Genomic DNA, 11,098 nt, shown 5'->3' with positions numbered 1-11,098 from the left:
TGTTGTTTAGCCTGTATGTTACACTGAGGTGATGTGAGCAGCACAGCCTCACACTGTTACATACATACAAATGTCAGTGTTCTTTATCCATTACATTTCTACCTGTTACATTAGACTCATATTTGTGGCAAATATAATAGCATGCATATTAAAAAAACATTTTTCATATTTATAAATAAACAAACTCCACTTTTAATAGTTTTATTTTCAAATTATGTGCAATGTGAATTTCACAGTTGAGCTCAACCACCACAACAACCCGAAACCCAAAACAGACAAACCAGCAAAGTAAAAGTGAGTAAAGAAATGCATGAGGAACACAATGGAATAGCACCCATAAGCGATGCATGTAGATGACCAAAATGAATGAGCCAAGTATGGCAGCCTAAGGCCACTAACTCTTGAACACGGATAGCAGTTTCATAGCTTGTTGTGTTATATGACTGGTGTTTGAAAAATAACGTAACAATGTAGTTGCTTGATCTGTAATGCTTAGTTTTGGTGAGATGTTACAAAGAAAATACTACTGTACTACAGAGGGGAAAGAAGAAAAAAAATCAAAAAAAAAAAAAAAAGGTATCATTCATGTAGATAATCTTTTTTTTTTCTCCTCTCAACAGAGCAGGATTATTCTACCATAACTAAATAGGTAACTACATAAAGAAAAAGAAAACAGCCACTGGAGACAACAAAAAGAAAATCACATCTATCTTTTCAAGTTATAAAAGAAATTGAAGTTTAAAAAACTGTGCAAGTACAGCAAACCTATAGTACAGTATATTACACATAACAAAAACATTTAAATACAGTACTGTGTATCAGTAGAAATCCTGAGAGTTCTCCGTTCCTGGTTCTCAAATGGCCGTCTGTAGACATGTGGATGAAGCTCAAACCTTCTCCCCCCCTTGATGAGGGCTGCTTAGAGGGCAAAGTTCGAGCTGGATCAGTAAGAGTCAGCTCAATGTCAGTCAACAGTGAATCTTCTCTTGGAGAAGTATATTATTTCCTCAAGTCCTTACTGGATGTGACTCTTCTAGTATTAATTTCCATGTAAATCTCTTAAGATGATTGCTATATGGTTACTAAAACCTTTTTTGTAATAGAGGGGCACTCTTTATTAAGATAAAATACAAGGGAAATGTGTAGTGCAAAGATGACAGAGGAACCTGCATGAGGAAATTGACGGCACTGAAAATGTCACACTTTGACAGGGAACGCCACTCAGTGGTGGTATTACTTCTTCTATACAAGATTGTCAAAAAAAAGGAAAAATAAAAAAAAGCAGCACCAACAGTTTGTGTCCTCTGTGTGATGGCATGTAAAAGACGGATTCATGGCTGTTAGATGACTTAGCACACAACCCAGGCCACCCTCAACTTGTTTATAGTCTGCTTTGTTCAGGAGGGTGCTTCGTAAAGTTTGCAGTTAAGGACCACTGAAGTGGAGAGTGATTCAGTGCAACGCTGAGTAAGACTTTACAGATGCTCTTCATCAGAAGGAAAAGTTTCGTTTGATTCTGATGTCCCCTTGTTTTTTTTTAGCCACAGGCACATTGGCATCCCAAATGATCTGCACTAAATGACGCATCACTTCAAGCCTGCACCCATGCAACAGCCAAACAATCATTAATGGAACCTATGTGATTTTCACTAGCAGAGATACACACAAAATAATTAATGCACTTTTACTAAGGTAATATGACAATACAGCCTAATCACAGTTCCATGAGTTATTGCTACCACAAAATTCTTGTCAATGTCCAGATCAACTATAACAAGACCTCAAATGCTTTTTTTTTGGCATTTAAGCAGAAGGATCTTTCAACCTTTCTCAATGTATAATCCGATGTCGAAAAACAACCTCAACAGAGCTCAATGCTGAACTGAGCCTTTCACACAGTTGCTTAATCAACACAATGGCCTGAAATGTCCCTTTTCTCCTAGTCAAAGATTTCTGAAGTTTCTGAGGTAAGCCTGTTAGTTGGTCTGAACTTTCCACTTAGTGTTGCCACAAATTTGACTCCGTCCTTATTTCTCCAATGTGGAGAATGAGTATCCTAGCATTTCACTTAAGTTGTCTTCGCATGTGACACAAAATGGATGCCAACTCAAAAGAGTGGGAGTCGGGAGCCCCCATGCAACTGGAATCTCAAACAAAAACTTTAAAATAGCTCGGAAGCCACACATAGTGTATTGTTTGACACGCTGACGTTTGTGAGGGAAGAGAGGGCCATAAAAATATTACTCGAGCTTCAAGCTTCAAAAACACTAAGGTTATATCAATCACAAGCACACTTCAAATTAAAACATCTATAAAATAAGCTAAAGAGAGACTTGAGCACAGAATAGAAAAAAAAAAATACACACACACACAAACCTCAGAGCCAACAACCTACTAATGAGCTAAGGTACTCATCTTACCCGTATGAATATATCGTTTATATAGTTATTTATATATATTTATATATATATTTCCGCTTTGATAGCTGACGTGTAGCATCCATATCTCCAGAGGGCACTTTTATCCTGCCAATACCCTCTTTCGCATGCTTATCATTTGTAAAAATCCTAACCCATCTATGTATCTAAAAACAAAAATAGAACATGGCTCAACAACAAGCAAAAAATAGGATAATTGCACTTATGATTCATTGTACGGTTTTGTTAAACAAGCATCAGTGTGGGTAGTTGGTGCTGTCTGGAAAAAAAATACTGCAATCTTTAAAAGCACCCCCATTTTGATCATGTTAAACCAAGGTTTGAACGACTTAAGACTTAACCAAAAATGGTCCTTATGGTGCAAACCCAAGGTAACACCAGGCACAAGGCAGGCAGGACCACACTACTCCCCTCTGCCTCAAAGATTGGGTTCACAAAATGAGCTACCTCAAAGCACTTTCTGTAGACATTGTGGGTAAAGTTTGGCCACCACACATTCAAAATGGCGACCCAAATCCCAGAGGCGGTCAGGTGTCTCGTAGACTTTGGTCCATACGTCAGCCTCGTCGTCGTACTGGTAAAGGGAGTTCTTACGGCTGGTGCGAAACACGTGCTCCTCCACCATGACCTGTGTGGCTCGTACAAACAGGTGCAGCTTGCCTTGCAGCAGCATGGCCTTGATGTACGGGCTTGTGGCTTGGTCAAAGGGAAGATCTCTCTTGCGGCTCCACGTGTTTTTCTCGATGTCGTAGACCTCCACAGTGAAGGTGCGCTGGTGGTTCCTGCAGATTCCGGCAATGTAGTAGATGCAGTTCTTATGCAAGGCAGCAAGACCCTGACTCCGAGGGACGCTCATCGGGGCTAAATGACTCCAATAGTCCTTACGAGGATCAAAGCAGAAGAAATATTCACCTGTAGAAAACAAAAAAGAAACAGAGATATGATGAAATGGTTTAACACAATTTCTTTTGTACATCTGTAATATAAACATCGAGTTATATTTCAGGCAAATAGATAAATCTTGTTTTACTGAGAAATACGACAGGACTTTAGAGGTCGCATAGTCTCACCTAATCAACATAAACTCACCTTGGAGGACATAGATTCGGTCTCTGTACTCCACAGCACTATGAAACTCCATGGCAACTGGCATAGGACTGACTGCTGTCCAACAGTTGTCCCTGGCATCATAGCACTCTACTGACTTTAATGCGTTGCGTCCATCACCTTCATAAACTCGGCCTCCCAGTGCATAAAGCTTCCCGCAGCAGTGCACGAGCCTGCAGCCTATCCTCGCTCTCAGCAGAGGTGCACGTGGAAGCCATCGATTGCCTGCATGTTCATATTGCCAGAAGTCACTTTCTGCACGGTGGTCTATGGACACCTCACTGTTGCTCGGTCGGTAACCGCCAGCGATATAGATGTCGTTCTCCGGAGACACTAAGATACCGACCTCGCGGAGATCATTAGGTGGTTTGCAGAGCTTGAACACCCTTCCTGTGGCTGTGTCCAGGCAAGGCACCGTCTGCTTCTTCCCTGAGTGTTTGTGAGCTGCGTCAAAGCAGATGACCATCTCAGAAGCAGTCATACCCAGGCGCTGTGGGCAACCATTGGTGCCAGTGAGGCGGGCTTTGGCCTCAGCAGGGTCTTTAGACAGGGACAGGGCACAAGCGAAAGGGGCAGGTATCCGACTGAGGAAGGCTTCATCCAGCAATGGCAGACGGATGCACAGGGAAAAAACCTCAGCTAGGTGGGCCTCACGGCCAGGCAGATCATGCTCCAGCCAGCGGACAATGCTCTCGTAGACATGCTCTTCCTTCTCTACGTTGAGATCATCATTGTTCAAAATACTGACCAGCTGCTCCTTGGTCATCTGGAGGAATTCCTGCTCCCGTGACACACACAAAAACTACCACAGAAACATAGATTGGTTTTGTTTTTAGCAGCCAAACACACAGGTCACATTCAAAGCACTATTATGAGACAATAATAAAACAATTTTTTTGAAAAAAATGAACTAAAAAGAATAGAGTGAATTAGTAGCAGAAATAATGATTAAATCTGAAAGCAAATAACTAATCCGACAATCATGTTCAACTGACCTTCTTGCGAATGTAGTCTTGTGAGCGTTCCCTCAGTTCCTGGTGCCCATAGGCATCAGCAAACATGTAGACCCCGATGCAGTTCTGAGGGTCGAGTCGGCTGATCATAAACTGGGCACACTGGTCCTGCAGGGCAGGGATCTGGAAAATGCTGGCTGCAGTGAAGAGGGCCTGAACATTGGACTCAGAGAGCGTGACCCTGGATGTGTAGGCATAGTCTAGGACAAGGTGCATGGATTCAGATTCCACCCCAACAATTCTGACCTCACGCTGGCTGCTCTCTGTAAGGCCACTGGTGAACATGGACCTAGCAGGGATAGTGGAGAAAATAACATGAATCACTCATCATGCTAAAACTTGACATGTAAATAAATGATTTGAATGTTCTAACATTTAGTCAGTAAATCTGTATCCAAATTGACACCATAATCAAGGTTTTAATGTTTTCTGTTACTGAATTGTTAAGATACAAACAGTTATACATATCCTACAATCCATACCTAAAATATGGGCTGATTGCTGCAAGGACATTTCGGTGACATGAGAAAGTCTTGCCATGGTCCACTTCTACGACAATGTCTGTGAGCTGTGCTTCATCATACAAGGCTTTGAGCTGCTGAAGGATGTTACAGGCATGAACAGCATCTACCCCATTATAGTTGGTGGTTGGAGGTGTCCCATTTTGAACTTGTGACAGCTTCCCTACCTCTGAACAACACAGCATGAGAGAAGAGAGAGAGAAAAATATGTTAGCAAGCACATAACACTTACAGATCCCTGCTGGAAAAAAAAAAAAACATGATGACAGCAACTACACATTTTGTGTTACATTTATATATATATAAAAAGACAATGACAGATGGCATAAAGACAACCATTTGGAAACAATAGTGATTATCAATCAAAGTAAAACATGAAAAGAGTAATTATGAAAATTGTAAATGAATACTGCAATTGCTGCTTTAAATGTGTGTGATTATACAGAAAAAAATAGATAGCATATACTCTGGTCTCATAAATGCAAAGCTCATTAAGTTATTATCATTTACAGTATGTGTGACCCACAAATAGCCTATATTTTTCTCAGTTGTACTAATGACAATGGCCAGTGACACAACTTCTCAACCTCTTTCCTCATTGTATCCACATCTGCAAGTTTCTAACTTGTTGCCAAAGTTGTTCATGCTCTCAAAGACCGATCAAGACATACGGATAACATATGGGCCTATGAACTCGTGGGCTCAATTGGGGTCTGCAAAGTAAACATGTTTCTTATCGCACGTGTAATGGCAAGTTAGACAAATGCCCCCCCTCTCCCCAACTTTACACTTCATGTAATGTTTCCTCCTCCTGGGCATATATTTTTAGCAGGAAAGAGAGAAAAAACTTTCCCAACATACACCTCGTGTTGAGTAAAGCTAACTCCTTGACAGGACAAAGACTTGCGGCGAGTGAGTAGAGAACTGTCTCGCCAGGTGGTAGCTAGCTTGCTAACATCTCACATAAACTGCCCGGTGCCTGCAGTTACTACTGAGTGGATAGCTAACAGACGGTGAGCCAACTTTTAATAATACAGATTATTGATTAAACCGGCTGTATATTTGTTCGACTGGGTGTTTGTTTGTAACGGGAGAAAACTGCAAAGCTCGCCGTTACGTTAGCTAGTTGACATGCAAGCTTAACTTTTAGCAGACAGCTACGACACCAAGCTAATGTTAGCAAAGCTTTCTTTGACACAACATTTCTGAGATAGAAAGGACGATAAAACCCCTGAAATGTTTTCAGTCCTTACGTTTAAATGTTTAAAAAATCACAACAGTATTTAGAGCCATGTCGAGCGCATTAGTACCGACAATACTAACTATAAGTACGACTTGTCTTAACCTTTGTCTCTTGTCACAAACAAGTGTTTACACAATCAGCTGTGGGTAGCAAGCTAACCGGCCGAAAGTTAGCCAGACAGCTAACGCTAGCCGCATAGACAGGCTAACGACAACCAACACTTCTTAGGAGTCGTTTAGAGGCTGAGCTCCTTCAACAAAAATGCAATGTGTCACGACTCTTTCCATTACTCTATCGGAGTCTACTCCGCGAACATATCAACACACGAATGACAACTTTTAAAAGGCGTCATTTAAGTCTGATTAGTAGGACAAAAACAATGAAGATTTCGCTAACCTCCACTGGCAGCCATTCTCTCCAGTCTGTCTCGGGGCAGACCGAGAGAAACGTCAGTGAGTGCACAGCGGAGCCCCGGAAACAAGGGACAGCCAATCACAAGCGGACTACGGATGTGACAGCCAATCATATTCCGTTCGACTGAAATAGGGAAAAAAGTTGATGTGTGTGTGGGTAAATGATAGACAGCAACGGTATAATCAAGCAAAAAAAGAAAGTCAAGTCAGCCTCTCTAAACAGGTGGATACTGTATCTAAAAGTGAAAGTGCACTGAGTGAACCAGTGACTTCAGCTGTTTGTTACCCTGAACATGTTGGTGGACTGAAGGCAAGCACTACTCCTACAAAGAATCTGTTTTCTTGACCCTATGCAGCCTATCCAGTCTTATAGGGGAAATGCCAAAAACAGGATCAAAACTGATAATGTAAACTATTACAAATAAGAGCAGCTAATGTGCTAGACAAGAGCAATATCATGCTTGAGGGCAATGTATTATTTACTGGCTTCTATTTACTTCTAGATATATTTTTAATGAACACCAAATCATCTAAAAACATTAACCCCCCCCCCCCCCACTCTCCAGTAAAGACATATTAACATAACCGTTTCACAAGCACAACAATCAAATGTTTAAAAGCAAATGTTCTTTATGTGAACTACATAACCGATCAATGCACACATGACAACATGCAGAAATATTGCAGCTCTGTAAGTTTTCATATGCCCAGGGTGTGATAATGGAGCCATTTAAAAAATATATTAATCATATTGACAATAGCAGTAGTCAAAACAAGATTTTGATTGTTTGTTTGGATACTTGGGCAATCTACTCCACAGTAAAGTCTACCCATTCAGTTAGCCTTCAAAATAGAAAATGAAAGCCATTTCTGTTTCACAAAGAGACGAGGTTAAAACACAATGCTTGCCAAGAATGTCCTTAAACCTTCTTCTTTTTATCTGTATACACCACAAACAACACCTGATTGTTACGCATTATACTATCTCAAAGATGGCTCACAATTGGAAGTTGATTTTCCATATAATACAAGTGTATTGTCAATCATAAGAAAGACCATAATTCAAAAGTTGTCATCTAGTATTTTTGGACAGCAGTAGTTCTGCATCTCCTCCTAAAGCTACCAGTGTTTGATACAGGCAAACATCAATTTTAGGATTATGGAGTCTGTGAATAAATATAACAAATAGCCTATGTCAAATGTGCTTCTGGATACTTGGGAATATTGATTTGGTTTTAATGCCACATGAGAAAAAGCCCTCTGTTTCACTGCAACCTGGCTAAGAGGAAAAAACAATGGTCTTAATCCACACATCAACAGCATTATATTCCAAATCTGTTTTATTCTACAGTGGGGAAATGACTACAGTCAGGAGAGAGGGGAGAAAACTATAAATAGCTACAGATATGCAGATATGTTGAGAAATTCTTGCTCCCCTTAGAAATGTTATAATATGATTTTTAAAGAACCATGATATGTCTAAAAAAAAAGCCGAAGTAAAACTTGTATCCACATTTCACACCAAGGCCCAACATGCAATTGTGGCACCAATGTTGAATGTATTCTTGCAGTTCTTGTGACTTTTAATCCGAAAAATGACAATGGAAGAGAAATGTTGATGTGCTGTTGAGTCATCCAACCTAGCAAACTGTTCTGAAATTAGTTAGCCTAATGTAACATCAACAACAATGTAACATATTTCCCCAGGTGAAGCTTCATTCTTACTTTGATTTCATTTAATCAGACTCTTGATTTACCATTCAGTGATCTACAGTAATATTGGAATTAACTTTATGGTGCAATTATTTTCTCTCAATCATTTTTTTTTCTGGTTCCTCGTCATTCAGTTAAATCCTGTGTTCCCTACTTTAACAAACCTTAGCAAGGTGGTGCAGAGTTGTTTATTTTCAGTAAAGGATGCACATATGGGCTGATTAAGCTTAACAAAAAAAACAACTAGTCCATCTGAGTCAAATCAAATGTCAAAATCCAATCATCACATTTATTTTGAGTCTTTGCTACACAAAAGAAAATGCTGGGGAAACAAAATCCAGCAAGCTACCCAACTGCACAATACCCAGAGTATGCCATTGTGGATCAAGCTATAGCACCAATGTAGGCCACAGAGATGTGTGGATGAAATGAATGAGCTGTGATTAAGCACTGATAATGAAACCAAATGGGAATCAGCTATTAGCCTAAATGATAAAATGAACACATAAATATTTGAACATTTGTGTGAAATTTGCAACATTGCACTTGTTACATAGTTTCTTGTTGTCGTTTATTTCAGTCAGCCACTGTAGAAATGTGTCAAATGTGCAGCTGCCAAAGTGTGGATTTGTGCTGCTGTAAGTTAAGATAAATGTTGCAAAGTTAAAAAATATGGTTTAAGTTCTATATTTAATAACAAACAAAAGAAAAAAATGACTTGTCTCCTTTGTCATTTATACATTTCCTGCTAGTTTATCAGGTGTTCAGACTTGTGCTTTCGGATTTGACCTCTGTTATGTGAGTCCAAGCTGAAGCTGTGGGTCCTTTTTGTCAGTGAAGAGGCCTCTGATTAATCTGTCACAATGGGCTGAAATATGTCTTCCTTAAAAAGCAAAAGTCAACAAGCTACAAGTCTGAAACAGAATCTACCACAATGATTAGTTGAACAATAGCTCTTTTCTCCTTGCTTTGGCTTCTGTGCTATTTCCGTGGCCTTGCCAACCAAAACTCTCTAGTAGCAGATTGGACTTGTGTGGCACAGTTGGCAAGAGCACATTACTGTTGTACAGACCAGAGTTCAATACCCACCACAAGTCAGTTAATTAGATATCTCATATAAATGAAAGTGTGCTGCTGCGTTCCAAGGGCAGATTTCAAAGTGCTTTTTTTTCTCCCAGGTGTATAATTTTTCAACATTAAATACATTTTCAATAGCGAGTAGCCTTATTTACACTTTACTCTTTGCTTGTTAAGTCTGTGTGTTAAAATGAAACTGGAAAATGTGTCATTAAATTGTATTTAATTGCCTGCCCTTAGGCAATTAAAGCTAGATATGTCAAATGAAATTCAAACAGTGGCATAATTGTGTGTGTCTAGTATGATTTCATTATTTTTGGTGAATTCATCAAACATCTCTTATCATATCTAGCCCATGCATGTGAGATCACATAGGATTATGTTGTCTTAAAGGTCTTGTTAAATTTTCATACTCTATGTCATAATATTAAAGTTGAAGGAATTATTGTAGGTGGGTTTATTCAGCCAGGCATCCTTACCTTTACCTTGAAGGATCAGTGGAGGATTTTTGAGTGTTAGTGACAGTGACAGCGACAGTGGCTGGAAAATGCCTTTAGGTCACACTAAAATAATGAATGGTTTTTCTGACATTTTCTCAATAATTAATTTTAAGTTTCCCTATGTGTTTGTTACATTTATAGGCCTATTTAACAGAGTGATTATGAAAATGGTAATGACGCTCTTTACTGGATGTCTAAAAATGATTGCTGAGTTTCCCTCACAAATTCTGTTTAAATGCCATTCTCCTGTCTAATGGTACTGTATGAGTGCTAATCCCTGACCCTTTGTCATGTGCCACTGCAGTTTTTTGTCCAGACAAATGAGCTTTTATGACAGTAGAAAAAAAGAAATGGTGATGATGACAGTGTATTATTTCTGCTAAACTGTTGAAAATATACAGTAACATTACTCAGGAAAACAAATAAGGGAGTGTTACTAAATCTTTCTGTTTCAAGGGGAAATTTGAAATTAAATATTAATCGTGGCCAAGGGAAACATGCATTTTTCATCCAACAATTAAGTCAAACTTGAATATTTAATCTAAACTCTCGATTATTATGTTGATGGCATATTTCGAGCTCCTCACACAAAAGTAATGAGGCAGTGCCCTTTGTGGTGATGGTAGATGATAAGTCATTGCAGTCCTCTGGAGTTGAATTGAGAGTTTTGCTGCCATGGGTCTTTCAACAGTCAAAAGATGTGGCACCACCTGCTACCTCATGCAGTCAAGAAAAATAGACTAATTGCTGTTTATTGAACACCGTGATTGCCACGTAATTCCCATGCATTACCATGCTGTCATTTAATCTTTATTGCTTTTAATTAGAATTCATTTATTGATGGATTTGTAGGGATAATTATAAGAGCTTTTCTGGTGATGTTGTTGTCTAGCACCACAGGCATTAACCTGCTGATGTTATTTTCACATTCTTTAATGATTACTTCATATTTGTTTCGCTCATGTCTAAAATGTAGTGTTAAATGGAGTAAATGTCTAATTATGTGTTGGGTGACAGGGAGGTAACATCAGTCATCATTTTCTATTTCTTTACCTGCTTGACCTCCACTGCTT

At 39.3% G+C, this 11,098-nt stretch overlaps 1 protein-coding gene across 1 annotated transcript; it reads right to left on the bottom strand.

Annotated features, from left to right (window-relative positions):
• Positions 1–187: 187 nt before the first annotated feature.
• Positions 188–6,855, bottom strand: kbtbd8 (kelch repeat and BTB (POZ) domain containing 8). The gene is made up of 5 exons (XM_085776146.1): positions 6,719–6,855; positions 5,041–5,248; positions 4,541–4,847; positions 3,528–4,347; positions 188–3,350 (listed from the first exon to the last, which is right to left on the bottom strand). Exons 1-5 carry the CDS (start codon positions 6,846–6,848, stop codon positions 2,887–2,889), a joined length of 1,929 nt encoding a protein of 642 aa, XP_085632272.1. The 5' UTR covers positions 6,849–6,855; the 3' UTR covers positions 188–2,886.
• Between the last annotated feature and the right edge of the window lie 4,243 nt (positions 6,856–11,098).

Source organism: Trachurus japonicus, chromosome 5, assembly GCF_045865225.1.
Source record: "Trachurus japonicus isolate A0001 chromosome 5, Traja_1.0".
NCBI lineage: Eukaryota > Metazoa > Chordata > Actinopteri > Carangiformes > Carangidae > Trachurus > Trachurus japonicus.
Note: the sequence above shows the minus strand (reverse complement) of the source record. Positions and strands in the feature narration are given on the sequence as shown.